Source organism: Myxocyprinus asiaticus, chromosome 33, assembly GCF_019703515.2.
Source record: "Myxocyprinus asiaticus isolate MX2 ecotype Aquarium Trade chromosome 33, UBuf_Myxa_2, whole genome shotgun sequence".
NCBI classification, from domain to species: Eukaryota; Metazoa; Chordata; class Actinopteri; order Cypriniformes; family Catostomidae; genus Myxocyprinus; species Myxocyprinus asiaticus.
The window spans coordinates 31,980,983-32,004,619 of NC_059376.1; the positions used below are offsets into that span (position 1 = coordinate 31,980,983).

Sequence of the window (23,637 nt, forward strand, 5' to 3'; positions counted from 1 at the left end):
TCGCGCGGAACTGGTGACAGCCCGCGTTGCTATATGGAATCACGTGACGATGCCAATTCTCCACACTTTTTATAGGACGTGGGCAAATGTGTTAAAAAATAAATAAAATAACTTATTAAAAATAATATATATACTCAATAAATAAAAATACGTTCACACTGGTCAGTCTGATGGTCAAGGTAGTCTTTCCATAATGTATAGAATATTTACAACAAGGCTTATAAGGCTTATTTATCAAAATTATTATGTAATTTTAATAAAACGTTTTTCAGATGTTGCAGTCTATGTAGACGATTTGTGCCTCATCCTGTCATTTTTTTTTTTTTTTTTTTTGAGTAAAATAAATAAATAAATAAAAGTATCACATTTTTAAATAACGGAGAATTATCTAAACGTCAGAGTAGGTTACAATGTACATTGACGCCCTCTAGTGTTTTGACTAGGAAATCAGCCACAGAATGACATTTATTTTTTCTGAGAAGGGTATATTTTTCAATTTCAATTTAAAGTACTATTGACATGATTGTGTTTACATATAGTATTGCCAAAACATTAATACATAAAACAAATAATTACAAGAAAAAAAGAATAATAATACAACATTTACAAATAACAATAAAAAATAGAAATAAAATAAGGTGCCAAGTAATTGATAAAATAATAATAATAATAATAATAATAATAATATAAAACAGGAGGGTCTCGCCCAAGGTGCCAAATGGGGTAGGACCGGCATTGGATAATTTAATGCCATCTGAACCACACACGCGCGCACGCGCGTGGCATCAGTGAGATTGTCGTTGTGTTTGGGTGTGTGGGGGTGACAGACAGTGCAATCAGTGTGATTGGGCGTTTAAGCTGTGATTGTAGAGAAGACAATCGCTCCCTGATTAAGGCATTTTTCTACAGCTATCTGATTGGACAAAGAGAGCTAACCGTGCTCTCCTGCATGCAATCCTGACTCCTGAAGCAATCACTTACCCTTCAACTTCAACTCCAAACGTCATCCTGGCTGAATGCCTCATCCTGTCATTTTGGCTTCCCGGACAGTTCGATCTCGGAGCACACTGACGGGACCATATTCCACTGCAACAAGGATATTGTCTTTAAACGCTGCATCCAGTAACAGCACATTAATTACATGAGCAGTTCTCACTAAAATCACCGAAAATGTCATATCTAATCTCAGTAGCGATTTTAACCACCATGCAAACCACGCAATTGTGCCGCCCCACTAGGAAATCTCAGCAAACCCCGCTTGAGGGGTGGCATGTCACATGTCGTTCTGTTGTCAACGCTTTCAGAGCTGTTCATGTTAGAGGTCCACCAGATTGGGTCAGTTTTTCAAGTAGGACTTTTAGTTAGGGTTTGCAATTCATGAAAAAAATATACAGGCCTTCCGAACTTGTTTAGCCCACACGCTCACAGATACGTGCGAATGGATGTGTTAGGGGCCTTTCATACCGAACGTGTTTTTGCCCGTGTCTGCTCTGTTTTTCCAATGTTTTCCTATGCAAACACGCGCTTGCCTGCTGCACTGCGTCTCACTGTTTTTAGACACAGTGTCAAAAGTTAAAAAGAACTTAAGGTCTCAAAAATGCTGTTTCACTCAAAAACGTTGTTTCATTCGTTGTGCTGCATCTAGATTTTTTTAGCGCATGCGTCACAAAGATTTAAGGTTCTGAACAAGTTCAGGTTGCAAAGAGGTAACTGTAATAACGTTTAACATTATTCCAGATTGTTCTGCACCAAGCAAAGTTTCAGAGCTTTCAGCAATGTTTTTTTCCTTCTGCTCTAGCGTGCTGAGGGGCCGTCGTGCCTTGTATGTCTACTGTTACAATACTGTAATGAATGTTGCCAACATGCTAACATAAAATACAGCCTTTTGCAACATGGTGAACAATACACTGCAGTGTAGGAATATAAGCTCCTGGTGAAAGTAAATTAAATAAGACAGAAATAAACTCAGCAAAAAAAGAAACGTCTCTTTTTCAGGACACTGTATTTTATAGATAATTTTGTAAAAATCCAAATAGTTTTACAGATCTTTATTGTAAAGGGTTTAAACAGTTTTCCATGCTTGCTCAATGAACCATAAACAATGAATGAACATGCACCTGTGGAACGGTCGTTAAGACACTAACAGTTTACAGACAGTAGGCAATTAAGGTCACAGTTATAAAAACTTAGGACACTAAAGAGACCTTTATACTGACTCTGAAAAACACCAAAAGAAAGATGCCCAGGATCCCTGCTCATCTGCGTGAACGTGCCTTAGGCATGCTGCATGGAGGCATGAGGACTGCAGATGTGGCCAGGGCAATAAATTGCAATGTCCGTACTGTGAGACGCCTAAGACAGCGCTACAGGGAGACAGGAAGGACAGCTGATCGTCCTCGCAGTGGCAGACCACATGTAACAACACCTGCACATCCGAATATCACACCTGCGGGACAGGTAGAGGGTGGCAACAACAACTGCCCGAGTTACACCAGGAACGCACATTCCCTCCATCACTGCTCAGACTGTCCGCAATAGGCTAAGAGAGGTTGGACTGAGGGCTTGTAGGCCTGTTGTAAGGCAGGTCCTTACCAGACATCACCGGCAACAACGTCACCTATGGGCACAAACCCACCTTCGCTGGACCAGACAGGACTGGCAAAAAGTACTCTTCACTGACGAGTCACAGTTTTGTCAAAGGAACGAGCATTACACCGAGGCCTGTACTCTGGAGCGGGATCAATTTGGAGGTGGAGGGTCCATCATGGTCAGGGGCGGTGTGTCACAGCATCATCGGACTGAGCTTGTTGTCACTGCAGGCAATCTCAACGCTGTGCGTTACAGAGAAGACATCCTCCTCCCTCATGTGGTACCCTTCCTGCAGGCTCATCCTGACATGACCCTCCAGCATGACAATGACACCAGCAATACTGCTCGTTCTGTGCGTGATTTCCTGCAAGACAGGAATGTCAGTGTTCTGCCATGGCCAGCGAAGAGCCCAGATCTCAATCCCATTGAGCACGTCTGGGACCTGTTGGAGCGGAGGGTGAGGGCTAGGGCCATTCCCCCCATAAATGTCTTGGAACTTGCAAGTGCCTAGTGGAAGAGTGGGGTAACATCTCACAGCAAAAACTGGCAAATCTGGTGCAGTCCACGAGGAGGAGATGCACTGCAGTACTTAATGCAGCTGGTGGCCACACCAGATACTGACTGTTACTTTTGTTCAGGGACACATTATTCCATTTCTGTTAGTCACATGTCTGTGAAACTTGTTCAGTTTAGGTCTTAGTTGTTGAATCTTTTTATGTTCGTACAAATATTTACACGTTAAGTTTGCTGAAAATAAAAGCAGTTGAAAGTGAGAGGATGTTTTTTTTTTTTGTTTTTTTTTGCTGATCAGCAAATCCTAAAAAGTAATAATAATAATACTGTATCAGATTATAATGACAAACTGGACAATAATAAATAATTGTTGCCTTATAACAATAAATAAAAACTGAATTCCAAAATGTTAGCAAGTGTAGTAGGTTTGCACACACCCTGTTCATAAAAAATAAAAAGAAGTGTTTTGTAAAAATATGTGTATGTAAATATTGTTTTTTTCATCACTGTGTTGTGGAAAACTGGAAAACATGCATTCATTGACTTTAACAAAATTTTTATGTTTCAGTAAACATTTTGAATGTACTTGGCTACAACGGCTGATAGAATGAATTTAAAATTATGATTTAAAATCAATTTTATGTTATTTTTTAAGCAAATATTTTCAAAATGGGGCCCCAGGTTGATCGGTTGCTTGGGGCCTCAGAAATCGTAAACCCACCACTGTCTAATCTTACAACAATGAACTTTACATGCTGTAGAGGCTAAGGAGTCTCTCATGGAAAACAAACACAGGATAAACACCGGAAATGTCTCTGGAGCATATAGGCCAACAAGCAGATGCCAAGGCTGAAATGTGTAGCTAAATTGAGTTTATTAGTAGAGTACAAGGCCCTTTTGAATTTCTTACATTAAATTCTAACACTTATTATTCAATTATTCAATTTAGCTACTCAACCACAACAACAACAAAAACATTTATTTCATTATATGTGTTTGCATATGATGACAAATGTTGCCATATATTGTAATTATTATTATTAATTTAGGCTATCATTTATATTTGTAACATTATAAATAAAATAATAACGTATTTTGAGAAACAGGTCTAAAACATTAAACCACAATTTTAATGCAGATCCCAAATTAATTGTTTAGGCTTTGCAGCCGAGGCTAACTGTCAGCTGGTGCATAAAGACACATTTAAATTCGTTTAAATTCGCTCGTTTTCATTTGCGGAAATTGCTTCATCTGTTGTTTTACTTTAAAATACCTACAATGAACACATAAAGTAAAAGAAACGCCCTTTCTCCTAATGATCAATTGATTTTTTTTTTCCACCCTCCGAGGTGATGGTTTTAGTGCATTTAGGCCGAATCTGTGTTTCCAACACTCCCCCTAAATAACCAAAAGAAGAAAAGCACCCGCCATGAAATCGCGGCAATTAAGTGTGAAGAGTTTAATGAGACCTCTTCACCTTTGGCTCGCTCTGGTTAGGCGTTTGTGCTAAACGTGGGATTTAAATTGCTGTTATTAAATAAATCAATTCTCTTCTTCCTCTGACTCCTAAGGGATTTTGACTGGCATGCGAAATTGATACGTTTGGGGTGAAGGCATTATTGTGTGAACAGTTTCCAAATCCCTAAAGCGCATTTCAAGTATATAATATACTGCATGGATAACCATTAGGACTACTCCAAGTGTCGGATGTGTTTTTAATAATTACTCAAATTATTTTGTTTAAATGTAGTAAATGTAGTTTTGGTGATTGTTAAGGTTGTCATGGTGAAGCGAAACGTGCATGCCATGATGCTTATGGGATGGAGAGTGTATTTAAAGGTTTTGAGATCCGTAGCACATTCACTACAGCATAAGGATCGCACTGAGGCTGAGGATTTTGCCGGCAAGTGTAAAGAGATTGCATGGGACATGGTAAAAAATTTTTGGTGTGAATATAACCTCACCAGCCATCAATAAATGAGATTCTTATTAAAACGCACTCGTTAATGTCTTATTAGATCTTTTATTAGATTGAATGTTAGACTAAAAAAATAAAAAATACATATAGCCTATATTTTTTCTACAGAGTTCATCAGAAGTTGTGAATGGCCGGTCTGATCTGACTTCTCCGTCTGGTTTACTCCACGCGATGGCATCTGATGCACTCCAAGGTAAAGCAGTTTGCGCAAGATGTAGAGAGGACATCCAAGACAGGTATCTCCTCAAGGTGAGGACGATATTTTGTTTGGAATATTTTTACATTACATTGACAATTTTAAATGTTGTATAATCAGTAGCGTTAAGTTCGAAACGATTCGTTTTAATAAGCTGGTAAAAAAAAAAATAAAATAAAATAAAAAAAACGTGCACAACGTAGTCCAAGGCACGGCATTTTGTGTTATCTAGATTTTACCAGTGTTGTTCGTTTTTCCAACAAAATTATTAAGAACGTCACTGTGTTCCCAATATTAATAAAAAATGTAAGACATTTTTTTTTATTATTATTATTATTTTACAATGGGGCTAAAGCCCCCCTGGGGTAAATGGCACTGATTTTATTTTCTCCCAAAACACTACTTCTCCTTAACACCTTTTAGTCACTATGCACTGCAAAATTTTCCTGATCCATGAGATCATTGCATGTAATTTCTAAAGGCTGATTGTGAAGCAATTTGATGTAATATTTAATAATATTTAAAATGTTGAAAATGTATGCATATTGAGAATCCCTGAAATTATCATTTATTTTGAGACAAAATAGGTGAAAGGATAGTATTTGGGATAAAAATCCCTGGTTGAAGGGGCCAAAGGCCACCATAAAACACACTGTTTTTCTTAAACGGGCGAACAGATTTGTTCAAAAATGTTCAAAGTGTGCTCATATTGACTGATCCAATCACAATGGAGATTCATTTAATTACAGAATACTTGAGATGTCATGAAATGCCGAATGTGTTTGAAATGGCGCACCCTTTTCTGAAGTGTTTATTTTGAGTGAGCATTATCTCAGTTTGTTACATATTAAAAAGAATCGTTTCAAATGAACGATTCGTGAATGTGAATTGAATAGCATACGAATAATCAATACCATCAGTTGCCTGCTGAGTCTAATGTAAGATGTCCAACTTTCCCAGGTGGAAACCGCTGGACACTATTGTTTAATCAAGCCATTTAAAGTTTTTGATCAGTCTCTCACCTGAACACTTTGGTGTATTTGTTGAATGTAGGTAAATGACTTATGCTGGCATGCACGATGCCTTTCATGCAGTGTGTGCCAAACAACCCTGAGTGGACACACGAGTTGCTACATCAGAGGGAAAGAGGTCTTCTGCAAAGTAGATTACTTCAGGTAGGCTACTTCTGCTGTCAAAGGAAACAAGGTTGTAACATTTGTTGCCGTTTGTGTTTAGCATAATCCAAATACAATTATGACTGTTTGACAGGAGGTATCGGACGTGGTGCTCTTGCTGTGGAGAAACCGTTCACTCTACGGACTGGGTGCGCAGGGCGAAAGGAAATGTTTACCACTTGGCATGCTTCTCTTGCTTCTCTTGCAAGAGGCAGCTATCCACAGGCGACGAGTTTGCTTTGGTTGGGCAAAAGGTGTTGTGTATAGTGCATTACGACAGCATGCTGGACAAACTCAAAGGGGCGGTTGAAAAAGGTGAGTCCAGAGTGCATAAAAGTGCATGCGTAAAAAGATACACAGATTTTACAACATTTTAAAGGAGAGGATAAGCATAATTTCTTGTCTTATTTCGAGATGAATTGGGCATGATTTGCATAGTTTGAGTAAAAAAGAAACGTATAACTATTAAGATGTGTAAATGTAAAACATCATTTATTTTGATATAAAACTGATTTCAGAGCAGCTTCAATCAAGGCCAGATTTAAGGAAAAAGATGCAGTTGTTTGGTTTAGATAGGCTTCTGCTTTTGTTCTACAGCCAGTATACCCTTTTAAAACTTGAGACCTTATTTACTTCATTTCTTAGGAAATTTGTTTGTCACATAGGGCCACAGTATTTGTTCCATAATAAATGTTTTTATCTGTGCCTACCTTTTATTATTCAAGGGAAAACTGTTTGTTCTGATGGTGCATTGCAGACAGGGTGTGAAATATACCAAAAACCATCTAAAAGAGCACGCACCAGTTTCACTTCAGATCAGCTACAGGTAAACCAAAACATGCTAACCTTTTTTTTTTGTTGTTGCACATACTCATTTTGTTCCACACACTGGTTTTATTTTGACAGTTTTGACTGTAGTAGGTGTTATCAAACAAGAATACTTGAGGTTTGATACGACACTAATTTTGAAAAAGTGATCAAGCAAAACTTTGATTAGAGATCAATCAAATCTTTGCGGCTTGCAGTCTTTGCTCCTGGTGACATCACATTGTGATTTATTTGACATATAGGTCATGCAGGCTCTGTTTGCCCAAGATAATAACCCGGACACACAGACACTGCAGAGACTGGCTGAACAGACCGGGCTTAGTCGACGCGTCATTCAGGTTAGAGACTTATTTACAGCAGTTTTAAAAGTGTCTAAATTGAGTTAGGAGTCTTACATCCATTATAGAGGCCATAAAGGTGTTTATGCAAACATTTAATGCTATCTCACAATGTTATGATATAAAACCATTGTAGCTTGAAATGCATTGTTGCCAGACTACAATTTTGTTGGCATTCATGATTTCTGTCCCATAAGGTTTCTGAATAAAATCTTTAAAATATGTCCTAGATATCCATCAAGGCATTTAAAATTAACAGTATGTTCTAAATGTTGAATAATAATGTAATAAAGTAGTTATAACATTTATATTAACAGAGGGGAAGATAGAATGTTAACACCCATAAAGCTGCAACTTATTCTACGCTTGTACGTGAACGCAGATGCAAGACCTTTGCCACCATATTGCCAACCCGTGGTCCAGTTGAACAAACTTAACATGTGTTTTTGCATTACCGTTGCGGAAACAAACCTCAGTACTCAAGGTGGCGATAGAGATACCTTCAAATGCCTGTGCCATTAAACTGGATGTGTTTTCATCCAGGTACGTTGCTATACATATACTGACCTTAACTTACGTTTTAAGCAATATTCTCTTCAAACTGTTGCTTTGCCGTGACAGTAGTTGACTTGAAAGAGAAAACTCGACGTAGAAGTGGACAGTTCACATTAATCCCGTTATAGCGCCCCTTGTGGCAATGTTGAGAACGCGTAGTTACGTTGTGTCAGGGCCTTTAGACACATTTCAGAACGCATCGACACGTGAAATCGAGCATGCATGTAAGATACATTTGCGTTTGCGTACTGGAGTAGAGTATGTTTTGGGCCATAAAAAGCATTATATATTTATTGGTTTCTGTAAGTGGACTCTGTACAAGCCTTACAAGTCTTTGGAAATTTGCCTTTTCATTCTTTGCTATTAGACATTCATATGAATTTCCCCTTATCAATATATTCCTATCTTTCCTGATCAGGTCTGGTTTCAGAACTGTCGGGCCCGCCATAAGAAGCACATTTCTCCACCTCTTTCAGCAATACCAGCCAGTGATCTGTCTGCACTCCAGCCGGTCCATCTCTCCCAGCCCATGCTAAATGAGCTGCATTACACAACTCACTGCTGCACTGACAGTAAGCAAATCCACTGTACACAAGTTTAAGCTGATTGGCTGGCTCACTGAGTGGACTCTAAATCTTGTACACTGCAAAGGACCAACTTTTGAAAAACTGTACAATAATAATACTAAAAATAAAAAAAAACTATGGCTTTAACACATTAATTGAGAGTGATTAATTATGTAAAAATGTGTTAAAAATGAACACAATTATGCCTGCTGACCATGCATAAATTGTGTCATAAGGAATTTTCCAATTAATGGAGCAATTCAATTTTGAACTTTTCAAATGTTCTTCTTAGCCACATTGAGAGATACCAATGAAAATTGCATTTGGAGAAAGTATCTATAGTGTAAAGATGAGATGAATTTGTCCCAATGTGTTTGTGTATTTGTGCTTTTGTTAATGGCTTTGTTTCTTTTTTGTCTCCAGTGCACACACCATCATCTCTGCACTATCAGCCCTTGCTCTCGCGCCAAACAAGGAATCTACCAGTCAGCAGCAGCTAAATCGCCTTGATTGCTCCTCTCTCCTATTAATAACAATTCAGTTGTAAACGGTGTCTAAATTATTGTAGCCAAATTGTAATGTCCTCTCTACCTCGGATACAGAACTATAATCAATGCTGGAGGTAACCAGCAATAGACACACCAACATCAAATTTGTAGAAAAATTAAAGTTAAATTGGTAATTATGTTTTCTGTATGCCCTAAAAAATTGGTTTAAATGATAGATGAAAATTAATTTTAAAACTACAAGTTTTGCTGCTGTCACCAGGGACGCATAGCCATTTTCTCTTTGTTTGTACAGTGTGCTAATAAGTGTCTTGACATTGTCAATTGGAACAGTTGCTATTTTTGTTTTTAATTTTTTAATGTGTTCAGAAAGTTTTCAGTTATTTTTGTGTTTTTACCCCATGTGGTCTAAATAAATGTGAATGACTTGCACTATGTTCAGGTGTCTATCAGAAATACTTTATTAATTTTATCCTCACATGCACTCAGATTACATCACAAAATGTTATTATGCATCACAAAATGGCATGATTTAGCTTCACAAAAATAACAAAAGCATGCTTACCACATTGTAAATTATGAAGAGAATTAAATAGCTACTTGACAATAAGATGAAGAAACTAATCACAGTGGTATGACAAAGGAAGACCTGCAGGTCAACTCAACTGTGGTGTTCAAAATACATTGGCTGAATAATGTTATAAGTACAGCTGCATAACATTTCATCACATGCACACAGTGTATTACTGCTCAAATTCAAGTGTTCTTTAAAAAGAAAACTAGTAAAGAATACAACTTGATTCAACTACTTAAAGCAATATCCCTTTCAAATGACACATTGAAAGAGTCCTTCATGCAAACATAATGATTAAAACATCGAATGAATAAATAAAATAGTTGGTAATTACATCATCTCATTAAATTATAAGCAGAAATTAGTCTACCTAAACTCACTACCAATCCTCTATGACACATATCAAGTGTTATTAACACTGAATAATGGGTGAAAAATAATAGCAAATATTCAGTCCACATTTGGCTTAAATGAAGTGTGAATGAACACAATGAAATCACATTCTTAAGCAGTGTGGGGTGTAACCTCATACTGGTAGAAAGCACTCATTCCGATGGTTAACAAAAGAAATAATGAAGGAATAAATAGAATTATAAGCTCTGCACAGCAGAAAATGGCTTGTATCAACATGTGGTTAAGGTTAAGAGAGCTGTTAACTGCATGTTGGAGAAAGGCACTTCAGCTGAACAGCTAGTACAAACAGCACCTTATAAAAGTTAAGAGAAAATCCATTTAGTGAATACTGAATTAGTGTCATCTGTAATTTCTCAATATGAGAGAAGTGGTAGTTTCACCCCAAATGGGTGCGTACAGCATGGGATGCTCATATAAAAGACAGGAAACTGTAATAAAATGACTAAAACATATAAAAGAGGGATGCAAAGTAAGACAATTCCATGCACACAGGTTGGTTTCCATTTCTCGCTCTCCCTTACACACCCATGAACAGCAATAAGAAAGCAAAATGGAGTAAATTGTCCCCATCATATTTGAAAATACCTTGCAATATGGCAGCAGCATGGTGACTATGGGTGAATGCAAGTAAAGTGGTACACTTTCGGATAATTTGTCATTGGCAATGATATCCCACACTAGTTTATGATGAACTTAATGTTGATTTTGTAACAATGGAACAATATACACATAAAGAGATATCATTAAGCTTAAGTGTCCCTCTTTACCAGTATTCACCCTACTTGACATCATGATAAAAGCTTAAATTTAAGTTGCCTGTGACTTTGACCAGTGCCCTGAATGATCCACAGGAATTCAGAAAGGAAACAGCCTTCTTGCCTAATGTAATGCTGTACTCTAAATCTAACCTTTATTTAGACTGCAGTAGAGGAATCGAGACATATGCCAGATTCGAACCCAGGTCGCCATTAGCCATCAGCTCTTTAAGTGATGACAAAGTGCGCACTTGTCTGCACCACTACTCAGATTGTTATGCTTTCTGTTAACAATATTTAATATTTTATTATGAACATATAAAAGGGGCATCAGATCAAACCTTCTTATATTTCTACCACTGAGCGTCTGACGAGATCTACAGTAAATGTAAATGCTAAAATACTTAACGTAACCAGCCTTTAAAAGTCATAGATGTTAACTCTCAAAACATTTCACTCTATGAATTTTTTGTCATTGTTTCTATTGTCTTCTGTTTAGGATGGCATGCAGACTGCTGCCCATGTAATAGGGGTGGGATGCTGAGCCGTCATTCTTCTCCAGATCCATCACTGAGAACAGGAACACAAGCAACATTACAGTAGATCAATCATTAATGAGAGTTTTGTACCAATCAGAAGCAAAGCTGGGAAACAACTTCAGTGGAGAAAGTTGCCATGCATTTGATAAACTAGCTAATTCACTTATACTATTAACAAAGATTTTCATATACATTGACCCCCAATATATATTTGGACACTCAAGCCACATCAATGTCCATTGCAAAGATAATAATCACAAGATAAATATCAAGAGGCATCTGCAAGCAAATGATGGCTGACCTTTTTTGAGAACCAACTTCACTTTTCTTTGGCAGTTTTGCAATTACGTTTAACCAACTATAAAAAGTAATTTTAGTGGATGGAGACAATTCTCCTCAAGTACACAAAGGTGCATAAGCAGGCATAATTCATCACATTATCTTTGGACATGTTCCAATAACATTTGACATCCTGAAAGTGTCTAAATACTTTGTCTTAATTTTGAGCAGGATATCTATTTATTTATTATTTGAACTCCCAGCAAACTTCTTTTAAAGGGATAGTACACTCAAAAAAGAAGATTCTCTCATCATTTACACACCCTCATTACATCCCAGGTGTGTATGACTTCTTTTCTTCAGCAGAACTGAAGATTTTTAGCAGAATATCTCAGCTCTGTTGGTCCATTCAAGGCAAGGGAATGGTTGCCAGAACTTTGAAGCTCTAAAAAGCACATAACAGCAGCATAACAGTAATCGAAACGATTCAAGTGGTTAAATCCATGTCTTCTGAAGCTGATGATAGGTGTGGGTGAGAAACAGGTCAATATTCAATTCTTTTTTTTTTACTATAAATCTCCACTTTCACATTCTTATTTTGTTTTTGGCGATTCACATTCTTCATGGACATCGCCAACTACTTGGCAGGGAGGAGAACGCATAGTAAAAAGGACTTAAATACTGTTTCTCACCCACATCATATCACTTCAGAAGACATGGATTTAACCACTGGAGTTGTATGGATTGCTTTTATGCTGCCTTTATGTTCTTTTTGGAGTTTCAAATTTCTGGCCACCATTCATTTACATTGAATGGACCAACAGAGCTGAGATATTCTTATAAAAATCTTTTTTTAATAATTTGTTTTATTTTTTATTTATTTTTTTTAATGTCGGGCAGAAGAAAGAAAGTCATACACATCTGAGAAGGCATAAGGGTGAGTAAATGATGAGAGATTTTTCATTTTTGGATGAACTATCCCTTTAAGAAATGTTTTGCTTGAAAGTGTGCTTGTGCTATTTTATGTTTCATACAAATGCCACTTGGTTTGACATTAAGTTATCTTATGCAATAACATTCATACATTTGAAGTGTGATAAAATGTCCAAATACTTTTTGAGGCCACTGTATACAGTATTTTTAATTTGTACACAGAATATAAATGAACAATACAGATAACATAATGAAGCATGAATAAAAAAAAGAATTAAACCATTTATAACATTTAGTTCAGCTTTATTCTAAAGCAATACACACTTTTAAACACTTTTTTTTTTTTTACAAAACTTTCCCTCTTTAAAATACATTTAATTGTACTGAGCCTCACAGAGTTGACACAGGAAGAAAACTGGTCAGAACATTACAAAATTACAAAAAATGGCTTATATTTTCCTTATATAAATTTGAAAAAAGTATAGGTTGATTGCAAAAAAACAAAAACACAAAGGAGAGTAGCACTTATCCTTTTAAAACTAGGCACGTTTACTAAACACTGCAATTAGAACACCTGAAAATTCTTAGATTTCTTCAAAACATTGTTATGAGAGAATATACACTGTAACTATTCTGATTCTCTCCATACAATGGGCACTAGCCATTAAGTTATGACAAAGCTAATATAAAATGCCTTTGACTCACAGACTAAAATCAGTCAATCCATGTGCACATCAATGTACTATAAGAGCTTATAAAACAAAAATGGCATGAAATCAAGTTTTCTATACAAAGAGTAGGAGGAAACTAACAGATACCGCAAGATAGCTTGTTTCTTATTAGAGTAAATATCTAGAATAAAACCTTTTACCCTGACTTGTTAAATAACTGGCTAACACAGCATTATCAAACCTGAAAGGAATAGCTCACCCAAAAAATAACAATTCTGTCATAATTTCCCTCGTGTCGTTTCAAACACATTTGACTTTCTTCCGTGGAAGAAAGAGATGTAAGGCAGAATGACAGCCTCTATCACCATTCACTTTTATTGTATGTTATCAAAATAAAAAGATGCAGTGAAAGAAGTGACTGAGGATAAGAACTAACATCTTTTGTGTTTCACGAAAGAAAGTCATATGGGTTTGAAAGAACATGAGTAAATAATGACAAAATTTTCATTTTTGGGTGTACTATCCCTTTAATTTCTTTAGGTAAGTGGGTAAGGCAATTATGGACATACTGTAATACCAGCAGAAAGAAAAAGAAGGAAAAAGAAAAACAGTAAAGCAAAATCGCAAAAGAGCCAGACAGTATCAACAGAAAGTTCAAAGGCAATGCAAGGGATGTTATTGGCTCCTGATTCCATATCCCAGAAGGCCATGCTCGGCTGCGGGATAGACGCAGTGTGCTACATTACTAGTGCTGTTCTTTAAGTCCCACTGAGATGGGAAGTTCAGGACACAGCATACGTTTTGCTTGTATTGTCAGTTTTTTTTTAAGTATCCTATGCAAGCCTAGAGGCATGTAATAAGGTTTGGATGGACTGCCATCATTCCTTTCAAGATCTTCACCTGAAGGGTGTCCCATAAAATCAGACGGGAAGCAGAATGGAAGAGTGATGGAGGAGAGCCACAGTGTGAAAAGGAAAAGAAGAAAAAGAAAGGAAAGAGTTAGTCAGTAACTAGAAAGTTTGAGGTGATGTCAAAGGAATCAAAGTTATCAATCTAAATACAGTACATACAGATCAAGTCAGTTTGATTATTAGAGAACACAGAGAACAAAGTCATAATAAACATGATAGAAAAAAAGAGAGGAAGGAAGTTAAGGAAGACCAGTGGCATGTTTAAGTTAAATACATCAATGCTGTTTGGTTATTTTTAATTAAACATTCCTGACCAGATATTGTGTATGTAGAAAGGCATACTTACAGAAGCAGAGGAACAATGTATCTACACACATGGCATACACATTAAAGAATCCATGTGCAATCATATATGATCCAAATATCACAGTCTGTGTATGAAAAAAAGGAGAAATTAAATTAGAATATATCAAGATTGGCTTTTTCAGTTGTTTGGGACTACAATATGGGGACTTATTAAAAATAAAAATCATTTTAAATTAAAATTAAATATGTTACAGCTGAGCATAACTAGAAAAAAATATATTCGCTATATGATTTTTAAAGGAATGTTCCAGGTTCAGTACAAGTTAAGCTCAATTGACAGCATTTGTGACATAATGTTGATTACCACAAAAATAAATTTCCACTCATTCCTCCTTTTCTTTAAAAAACAAAACAAAAATCAAGGTTACAGTGAGGCACTTACAATGGAAGTGAATGGGAACAATGAAAGTGAATGTGGCCAATTTTTGGAGGGTTTAAACTCAGAAATGTAATGTGACGCAGGTGATTGAGTCATAAGTGTACCAATGTTCAATGGATGAACACCCTCGCCAGTGCCCGAATTCGTGTTCACGATATACTGATTCATGACATAGGGAGCTAGGGTGCTGATTGAGACACAGGGTCTGTTTCAACGAAGTCGGGTATGGCTCACGAAGCACATCTAACATGATGACTCATTTGCGGCAACATCATCCACATGTGCCTCGAGCTTACGGGAGCAAAGCATAAACAGCCTGTGCAAGTTAGTCTCGCCCCGGCATTCTCAGCATTCTCTCCCAGCCTCTCGCTGCAAGCTCAGACATAGCTAAAGTGATAACGAATGGCATAGGAGTATTTATTGTTGCAGATATGCGACCATACTCAGTCTTCGAGAACACAGGATTTAGCATCTGCTTAACGTGCTTGAGCCCGTTATAATGTTCCTACAAGAACGCATTTCAGCAATTCTGCAGTGTCCACTCTGTATAAACAAGCACATACTGTAATTGTCCAGCAGGGGACATTGTCAGTGCTAACAGATCCACCCTCTCCTCAGATAATGTGGATATTCTGATTTTGCTGGAAAAAAAAAAAAAAAAAAACACTTGAAAATTAAGTGATAAGAACAAGTGGTGAGCTAAAAAGGCAAAAGACACAGAAATCTACACTGCTAATGACTTTATTTTGTTATTATTATTATAATTGCAATTTTTTTTTTTACTTATTATTTATGTTTTTATACAATGTGCATATAAGAGGTTCTTAAGTTTTGTATTGTAATTTCGTTGAAGAAAAAGTTCAGTCATGTATAAATGAGCCTTCACAATAAAAATTGTTGCCCATCAGCCACTCTGTTTTCAAAATAAATAATTTAAAATAATTGTTTTCCCTGCTGTACCGAAACCGTACTGAACTGTGACCCCAAAACCGAGGTATGTACCGAACCGTGAATTTTGTGCACCGTTGCAGCCCTATTACATGCATACTGTTTATGTATTGTGGCTTTATTTTTGAAAAAGTGAGTATTTTATTTGGCCCCCATTCACTTCAATTATAAGTGCCTCACTGTAACCTCGATTTTTGCTTTTTTAAAGAAAAGGAAAAATGAGTCGAAATTTATTTTTGTGGTAATCAACATTATGCCACAAATGCTGTCGATTGAGCTTAACTTGTATTGAACCCGGAACATTCCTTTAAGAATTTTACAGGCCTGCAAATCACAAATGTAAAATTCCCTGATGTTTCCAGGTTGTGATAAATCCATATAAATCTAAGGAATAAATGTCACAACACATAAAAGTATATTTTCTACAACAAATGCAAGTTGTGATGCTTTCACTCACCAGTAAAGGGACCCAATAGTAATTTAATGATGGCACCTCTTCCTGGATAACTGGAATTTGGCGGGTGAAGAAAAAGAAAGCAAGGACACCTGCGAGAACACATACATATCATCCGCAAACAAAAAGAGCTAAGTATGCTAATCTGTTCACATGCTGTTCCTTTTCAAAGATTCAGAATATAACAAGTCTGTATGATACTCACCCACACTTCCTGAGATCAGCAGTTTGCCTAAGAACAGCAGGAAGTCAGTCACCTTGTCCAGAACAGTAACTCTAGTGAAAAAAAACACACAGAATAAAAAATAGATGCTTTAAGTAGTAATGTTTAGTCTTATAACTTAAATTAAGTACTTAACTACAAGAAATAGTCGAAGAATTTACATTTAAATTTATGATAATAAGAGTTGTCTGACAAAAATGTTTTTTCATGCGTGACTTCTATTATATTAATGTACAACTGTTGAAACCAAGCTCAAAAGACAAAAGAAAAACAGTAGACAACAAAATATAAGTGTTTTATGGTATGGAGGCTGCATTTAGAGGATTTAATATTAATAAACCACTGATGATACTGCAACAAGAAAAACAGAAATGATAGCAACAGTAACCCTAAAAACCTTCTGGCAATGTCATTGTCACAGAGGAAAAAGAAAAAATGTGTGTGTGTGTGTGTGTGTGTGTGAGACAGACTCCTTGCAGCTTTGAGCATTGACAATAAGACCGGGTTTATAAATGTTTCAGCTGTGCTCAGTCTTACCTCATAACATTCCTCATTAAAAGGAAGAAAGCGTCCCGCGCTGAGGCACAGAAATTCTTGCCGTATATTGCAATCTGAGGGCACAAATCAAGCGACATCAATATAGCCTACTCCTTTGTATGTCTACCTGTGTCACAATACCTTTCATATTTAAACATTTAAAAGGCATGCTGGACTTCAAAAACCCTAATAATATTAATAAAACACCAACAGTAAAGTTGTGTAATCCCTGTTCCTAGAAACACTGGGTTGGTTGTGACTCACCATAATGTAAGCATTCCTGTTCATGAACTTGATGAAGCGCTCAAGGCACCAGAAGCAACACTTGAGGCAGCACAAAAGAAAGCGCGCAAAAGCATTGTGAGCACCTGCGAGAAAGATGGAAGAAACAACTATATCATTATACACTCCATTCTACATAAACTTATCTTGCCGAAATGGATGTATTATGTGGGTTTAACTGGAAGATAACCAATAAAAAAAGAAAACATAGATTGTTCTTTTGATAATACTACTTCAATGATATGTGAAATTATGAAGCCAATGCACTCAAGGTTCATTTTTCAAACTTTTTTCATTTGTTAGTTTTTACCTTTCAGTTTGTGGTCGAGATACTCCAGAACAATCCGTATGAATTGTACGATGGACAGAATCAAAGCTCCAAATGCAAGCGAGCCAGTGTGATACCTGCAAAATCACCTTTCCCATTCAATAAAATTTCCATTGATTTAATCAAAGGAATGTTCTATGTTCAATAAAAGTTAAGCTCAATCGACAGCATTTGTGGCAAAATGTTGATTCCCACAAAAAATTATTGTGATATTTTTATTTTTATTAATTAAACAAAACAAAAGCAAATATCCCGGTTACATTAAGGCACTAACAATGTGGCCAGTCTATAAACGCTACAATACATACCGTTTCAAATGTACAGTCACAAGACATAAGGAAGGAAAGAAAGAAAGAATACTCACTTGCTCCCCTCCTTTAGTAGAGCGATGGCAATACGAACTCTGTTTCGCAGAAATATCAGCACTAAGATGATGGCAGCCTGTCTTTATATACAGTATGTAAAATGATATACAGTATTACAACTTTGTCGTCATGACGATGCAAGGAAGATACACCCTATAATTCCAGGAAGCGATTTTACCATACTTAAATCCTGTAGAACAGAGATTTTAATCAAACTAAAATCATGGTAACATATAATATTTACACCTTGTGGCTATACTTTGGAAACAAAGTGTGTATTTTAATGTTTTTGGACTGGCCTCATTCACTTCCATTGTAAGTGCCTAATTTTAAAAGTGCATTTTCTTTTCTTTTTTTAAATAAGTGAGTTGAGTCAAAATTATTTTTTATATTATGCCACAAATGCTGTTGATTGAGATTAAAGGGATATTCCATGTTCAATACAAATTAATGTTGATAACCACACAAATGAATTTCGACTTGGCCCTTCTTTTCTTAAAAAAAAGCAAAAATTGAGGTTACAGTGAGGCACTTACAATGGAAGTGAATGTGGCCAATTCTTGGAGGGGTTAAAGGCAGAAATTTGAAGCTTATAATTTTATAAAAGTACTTACATTATTTCTTCTATTAAAACTCATGTATTATTTAAGCTGTAATGTTGTTTAAACTGTCATTTTATAGTCATTTTAGGATTTTAGGGTATGTTGACATTACATTGTCATGACAACAAAGTTGTAAAATTGGCTATAACTTTACACAGAAAAGGTGAGTTTATCACACATAATAAGTTTTGTAGCTATAATTTTGAACAAGTGAGTATTTTAACATAAAAAATTGGCCCCCATTCACTTCCATTGTAAGTGCCTCACTGTAACCCAGATTTTTGCTTTTTTGCTTTTTTTAATCCCCTTTTTCTCCCAGTTTGGAATGCCCAATTCCCACTACTTAGTAGGTCCTCGTGGTGGCGCGGTTACTCACCTCAATCCGGGTGGTGGATTGCCTCCGCTTCTGAGACAGTCAATCCACGCATCTTATCACGTGGCTCTCTGTGCATGACACCGCGGAGACTCACAGCACGGGAGGCTCATGCTACTCTCCGTGATCCACGCACAACTTACCACATGCCCCATTGAGAGCGAGAACCCCTAATCGCGACCACGAGGAGGTTACCCCATGAGACTCTACCCTCCCTAGCAACCGGGCCAATTTGGTTGCTTAGGAGACCTGGCTGGAGTCACTCAGCACGCCCTGGATTTGAACTCGCAACTCCAGCGGTGGAATTTTTGCTTTTTTAAAGAAAAGTAGGCATGAGACTAAATAAATGTTTGTGGTAATCAATATTATGCCACAAAGGCTGTCGATTGAGCTTAACTTGTATTAAACCTTGAATATTCCTTTAACTTGTACATTGGAACATTCCTGTAAAGTTATAATTTTATGTAGCTCTACAGTCCTCAAACAGAGCATAGCACACATTAGTTTTTGACTTACAAACACAGATAGACATTCACAATCACCTCTGTACCTCTAAACCAGCAATGGCAACATACCTTAAAGCCCTTCCAAATGATGAAGCTAAGGGGTAAGGTGGAATGTCAGCAGGCTTCCTTAAGGCCCAGTAGTAAGAGGCAAAAGCCCCTGCTAGGGTGCACTGGCCCAGGGCTATGGTGAAATTCACCAACCAGAGGAAGACAAGAAGATTGCAGAGCTGAAGAACAAAGATGTAACAGTGGTACACACTCTCTCCACCATAAAAAGCAAATGTGCACTGGGAGCCTGGACATAGTTTAGTCATGTTTGATTGGCTGAAGGTCTGAAACACATTCAATAAACACAAAGATTCACAAAAGTGACCCACCTGCACTCAGATTCAACAGATTAAGAATCAATATGAATGTAAATGGATCCAATGCTTGAAATTGAACTGAAAACCATTTGTTCATTAGTGGTAGCTCAAAACAGAGTTAGTACTTACCTCTGGGTCACAAGTGAGGTTTGTATACTTGCAGTCAGGCAGTGTTGACATAACTTTGTACACTGGTTCACCAGATGATGCTAGGAATCTGAACGAAGTTGTGGTTAAAGACTCAACAGCTGAAGTCATAGTAGGTCTGTCATTTTTACTAAATTTTCCCAAACACTCTCCCTGTCTTCTAATGTTTGAAAAACAGGTAATCCTGCACCAAACCTCTGCCACTGATCGGGCCAGAAGTTGACATGTCGAACCACTCATACAAACAGAGCACTGGTTTGATGATGCTATGTAAGTCAAACTACAAATGGCTTACTTATAATGGATTCTGCACATTAAACTAAAACAATAACGTGTTTCACCTTTAATGATGCATACTCAAATAACAAAAATAAATATGCAACAGCATATTTAAAAAAAATAGGTTAAATTGTATCAAGCATTGAAGATAAAAGATTTGGATACACAGCTGTTACGGCCCAGTACGCTATGCACAAAGCCAGCAGCAGGAAGGTGATGATGGGATAGAAAAGTGTTGACATGATGCACCCAATTGCCCTGCACAAAGAAAAGAGTTTCAAAAATATAATAGTATTTGCAGCTTTTGCTTCAGGCATTTTTACATTTTGAGTTAGGAAGGAAGGAGAAAAGGGAGGAAATGAGGATGGTAGGAAGGAAGGAAGGAAGGAAAGGAGGCAATGAGGAAGGGAGGAAAAATGGAAGGAAGGAAGCAAAGAAGCAAGGAAGAAAGAAAGGGTGGAGGCAGAAAAAAGGAAGGAAGAAAGGAAAGAATTGGATGAAAGAAGAAAGGAAGGAAAGAGAATGAGGAAGAAGGAAAGGAAGGAAGGAAGAAGGAAGGAAGGAAGAAAGGAAGGAATGGATGGAAGGAAGGAAGGAAGGAAGGAAAGAAAGAAAGAATACTCACTTGCTCCCCTCCTTTAGTAGAGCGATGGCAATACGAACTCTGTTTCGCAGAAATATCAGCACTAAAATGATGGCAGCCTCAATCATAGACAAGAATGTCACTGCAGAAAATATCAGTCTGTCAGTCATTTCCATCAAACATTATCATAACCATTTTCATAACATTCATCACCTGACAGTGCTGCTGCATTGCGAATTTTAACCAGAACAACAAAGCACTTCATGAGAGCTCATATATTAAGAGTAATAAATGAAATCTTACTGAATATCAGCCAGGTTTGACTCAGTTGAAGGTAAACGCGGAAGTCAGTCTGAAATCCAATGTTTGAAATAGTGATATCAGAGTCTGGCTTCCCCTTGAGTGAACTGTATTCCCAATAACAATGATATATTCCTGTGAAGGACAGGGACAGCCAGGACACAGTGTATGAACACTAGACACAGGACACAGTGGGCCACACTTTAAAGCTTAAAAAAGGATCCAAAAATGTATAAAAGTCCATGTAAGTCACTTTTCAGTGAAAATCTTGGTGCCTGTTGTACATTCATGAGTGCATGAAAGAAGCTCATTCACAGTGGCGTTCATGTAAGAACTTACGGGCTCAAAATGAAACAAAATGAGGGTATGTAATCTATGACAGAATTTTTATTTTTTGGTGAACTATCCCTTTAAGGTCATTTAAGGTTAGGGTGTCAAGTAAAGCTTCACATAAGGTTAAGTTAATTGCTATTGAAATATTTATAGCCACATTCAGTTTGGTCTGTAGTGTTCTGTAGTCATCACTAACCATAGCCCACCACTGTGATGACACCAAAGATGACCATCCAGAAGAGAACACCAGCAGTGAACCTCAGCAGCAGAATAAAGAGCAGACTGACCAGCATGCTTATCACCAGACCACTGAAAACATCCAAATAACCACATATCAGCTATGCCAAGCGCAATTTGAGAACCAAGATCATCATTAGACCTCTGGAGAACATAGTATTCTGAAATGTGTACAGCGGAGGTTGGGATATCTTAAACCTGGTGCTGTTCACTATTAAAAAAAAATTGACACTTTGAAAATGCACCAATACACAACTGATAACACTATAATATTCAAAGAACAAAATGTGCAAAACAACACAAAAGTAAAAAAATATTTTTCAAGGCAGGTGTGTAAACACATCAGCTGTGGTGCATCAGCTGTGTGTTTACTAGTTCAACAATATATGTTATACATACATCAGGATCCAAAACCATGAGCTGGCATAATCCTCAAAGATCTTGATGCCCACCTCCTTGGCATCCAACAGGCTGGTGATGCCTCTGTGAACAAAATTGTGAACAAGCAAACAATCAGAAATAATACAAACACCACATCTTGGACACTGACACTATCAGTTTGGCAAAAAAAGTGTTATTGACTGTACTGAGCAGTGTATGAGGAGGTTTTTGTACCAGCTACAGTGGCTGGACTCATGTCTCACTCATAAACATGCCACATACAGCTCTGTTTCAAACTAACACGCAATGACACTTTCTACGGATGGTTATTCTGGATCTACAGAGGTGGATGTTTCAATAAGAAGACATCAACTTTGTCCTCTATTCATGAAAAAGCCACGACAGGTTGTTTTCATGCACAGTGGAGGAGTATAAACATGTGTAAAAGTAGATGCCATATTAAATTTGACAAACAAAATTAAGTCTGTGAGAGATAGAAGTACAGTACTGTTTTAAAGTCCATATGAAATGGCTCAATGAGCACATTACCTATTGAAACAGGAAGATAGGGTGGGACATACAGATACTTAAAAAAAAAAAAAATAGCCAGTAGACTTTAGCTTACATTATAGTTGTGAACTATGATTTGCTGTTTGCCATTGCTAGTCAAAGGCAGGTGGATTTAGGGGTAGGAATATTCTTACAGTACAGAGCATTGGATTAGTCAAAAGCTTGTACACGCCCCCAAGTGCAAGATGACGTCATAAACATTTCTGGTCTGTTTTTCCAGCAGTGAAAGATGCAAATAAATGCTTGTATTTGAGGGTTTATAAAAGTTCATTTTGACAATTTTTATGAGGAGTACATTATCATATAGATAAAAATAAAAAGCATTTGTAGATAAAAAAACTAACAGACATAAATTAAAAGCTAAAAACTCCAATTCTCATTCTAATTTTCACAACCCACACTTTCTGGAGTTTTTACTCCACATGCATTTTTTTTTAAAGACATACAGTTGAAGTCAGAAGTTTACATACACCTTAGCCAAACACATTTAAACTCAGTTTTTCACAATTCCTGACATTTAATTGTAGAAAACATTCCCTGTCTTAGGTCAGTTAGGATCACTACTTTATTTTAAGAATGTGAAATGTCAGAATAATAATAGAGAGAATGATTTACTTCAACTTTTATTTTTTTCATCACATTCCCAGTGGGTCAGAAGTTTACATACAATTTTATATTATTTAGCAGCATTGCCTTTAAATTGTTTAACTTGGGTCAAACATTTTGGGTAGCCTTCCACAAGCTTCTCACAATATGTCG

The 23,637-nt window shown here is 36.9% G+C and overlaps 2 protein-coding genes across 6 annotated transcripts in view; one reads left to right on the forward strand and one right to left on the reverse strand.

Moving 5' to 3' along the window:
• The first annotated feature begins 5,251 nt into the window (after window positions 1-5,251).
• On the forward strand, window positions 5,252-9,575 carry LOC127424070 (LIM/homeobox protein Lhx8). Its single transcript, XM_051668857.1, has 7 exons — window positions 5,252-5,329; window positions 6,330-6,451; window positions 6,546-6,766; window positions 7,177-7,277; window positions 7,522-7,617; window positions 8,591-8,744; window positions 9,162-9,575. The coding sequence occupies exons 1-7, from the start codon at window positions 5,252-5,254 to the stop codon at window positions 9,236-9,238; spliced, it is 849 nt and encodes a 282-aa protein (XP_051524817.1). The 3' UTR covers window positions 9,239-9,575.
• A 1,068-nt stretch (window positions 9,576-10,643) lies between these two features.
• Window positions 10,644-23,637, reverse strand: part of LOC127424356 (choline transporter-like protein 5-B) — a 50,060-nt gene continuing 37,066 nt past the window's right edge. For 3 of the 5 annotated variants that reach the window (XM_051669445.1, XM_051669443.1, XM_051669444.1), the window contains 14 exons: window positions 22,327-22,410; window positions 21,887-21,999; window positions 21,361-21,492; window positions 21,100-21,199; window positions 20,640-20,732; window positions 20,178-20,265; window positions 19,753-20,015; window positions 17,820-17,914; window positions 17,492-17,595; window positions 17,228-17,301; window positions 16,673-16,743; window positions 16,471-16,559; window positions 14,667-14,751; window positions 12,657-14,309 (listed from right to left, as the gene is read on the reverse strand). In XM_051669445.1, the coding sequence (XP_051525405.1) occupies window positions 14,155-14,309; window positions 14,667-14,751; window positions 16,471-16,559; window positions 16,673-16,743; window positions 17,228-17,301; window positions 17,492-17,595; window positions 17,820-17,914; window positions 19,753-20,015; window positions 20,178-20,265; window positions 20,640-20,732; window positions 21,100-21,199; window positions 21,361-21,492; window positions 21,887-21,999; window positions 22,327-22,410 (1,546 nt within the window). In that variant the 3' untranslated portion in view covers window positions 12,657-14,154. Of the gene's footprint in view, window positions 11,558-12,655; window positions 14,310-14,666; window positions 14,752-16,470; window positions 16,560-16,672; window positions 16,744-17,227; window positions 17,302-17,491; window positions 17,596-17,819; window positions 17,915-19,752; window positions 20,016-20,177; window positions 20,266-20,639; window positions 20,733-21,099; window positions 21,200-21,360; window positions 21,493-21,886; window positions 22,000-22,326; window positions 22,411-23,637 lie in introns of those variants that run through there. The other 2 variants (XM_051669446.1, XM_051669442.1) reach the window with 2 other exon arrangements.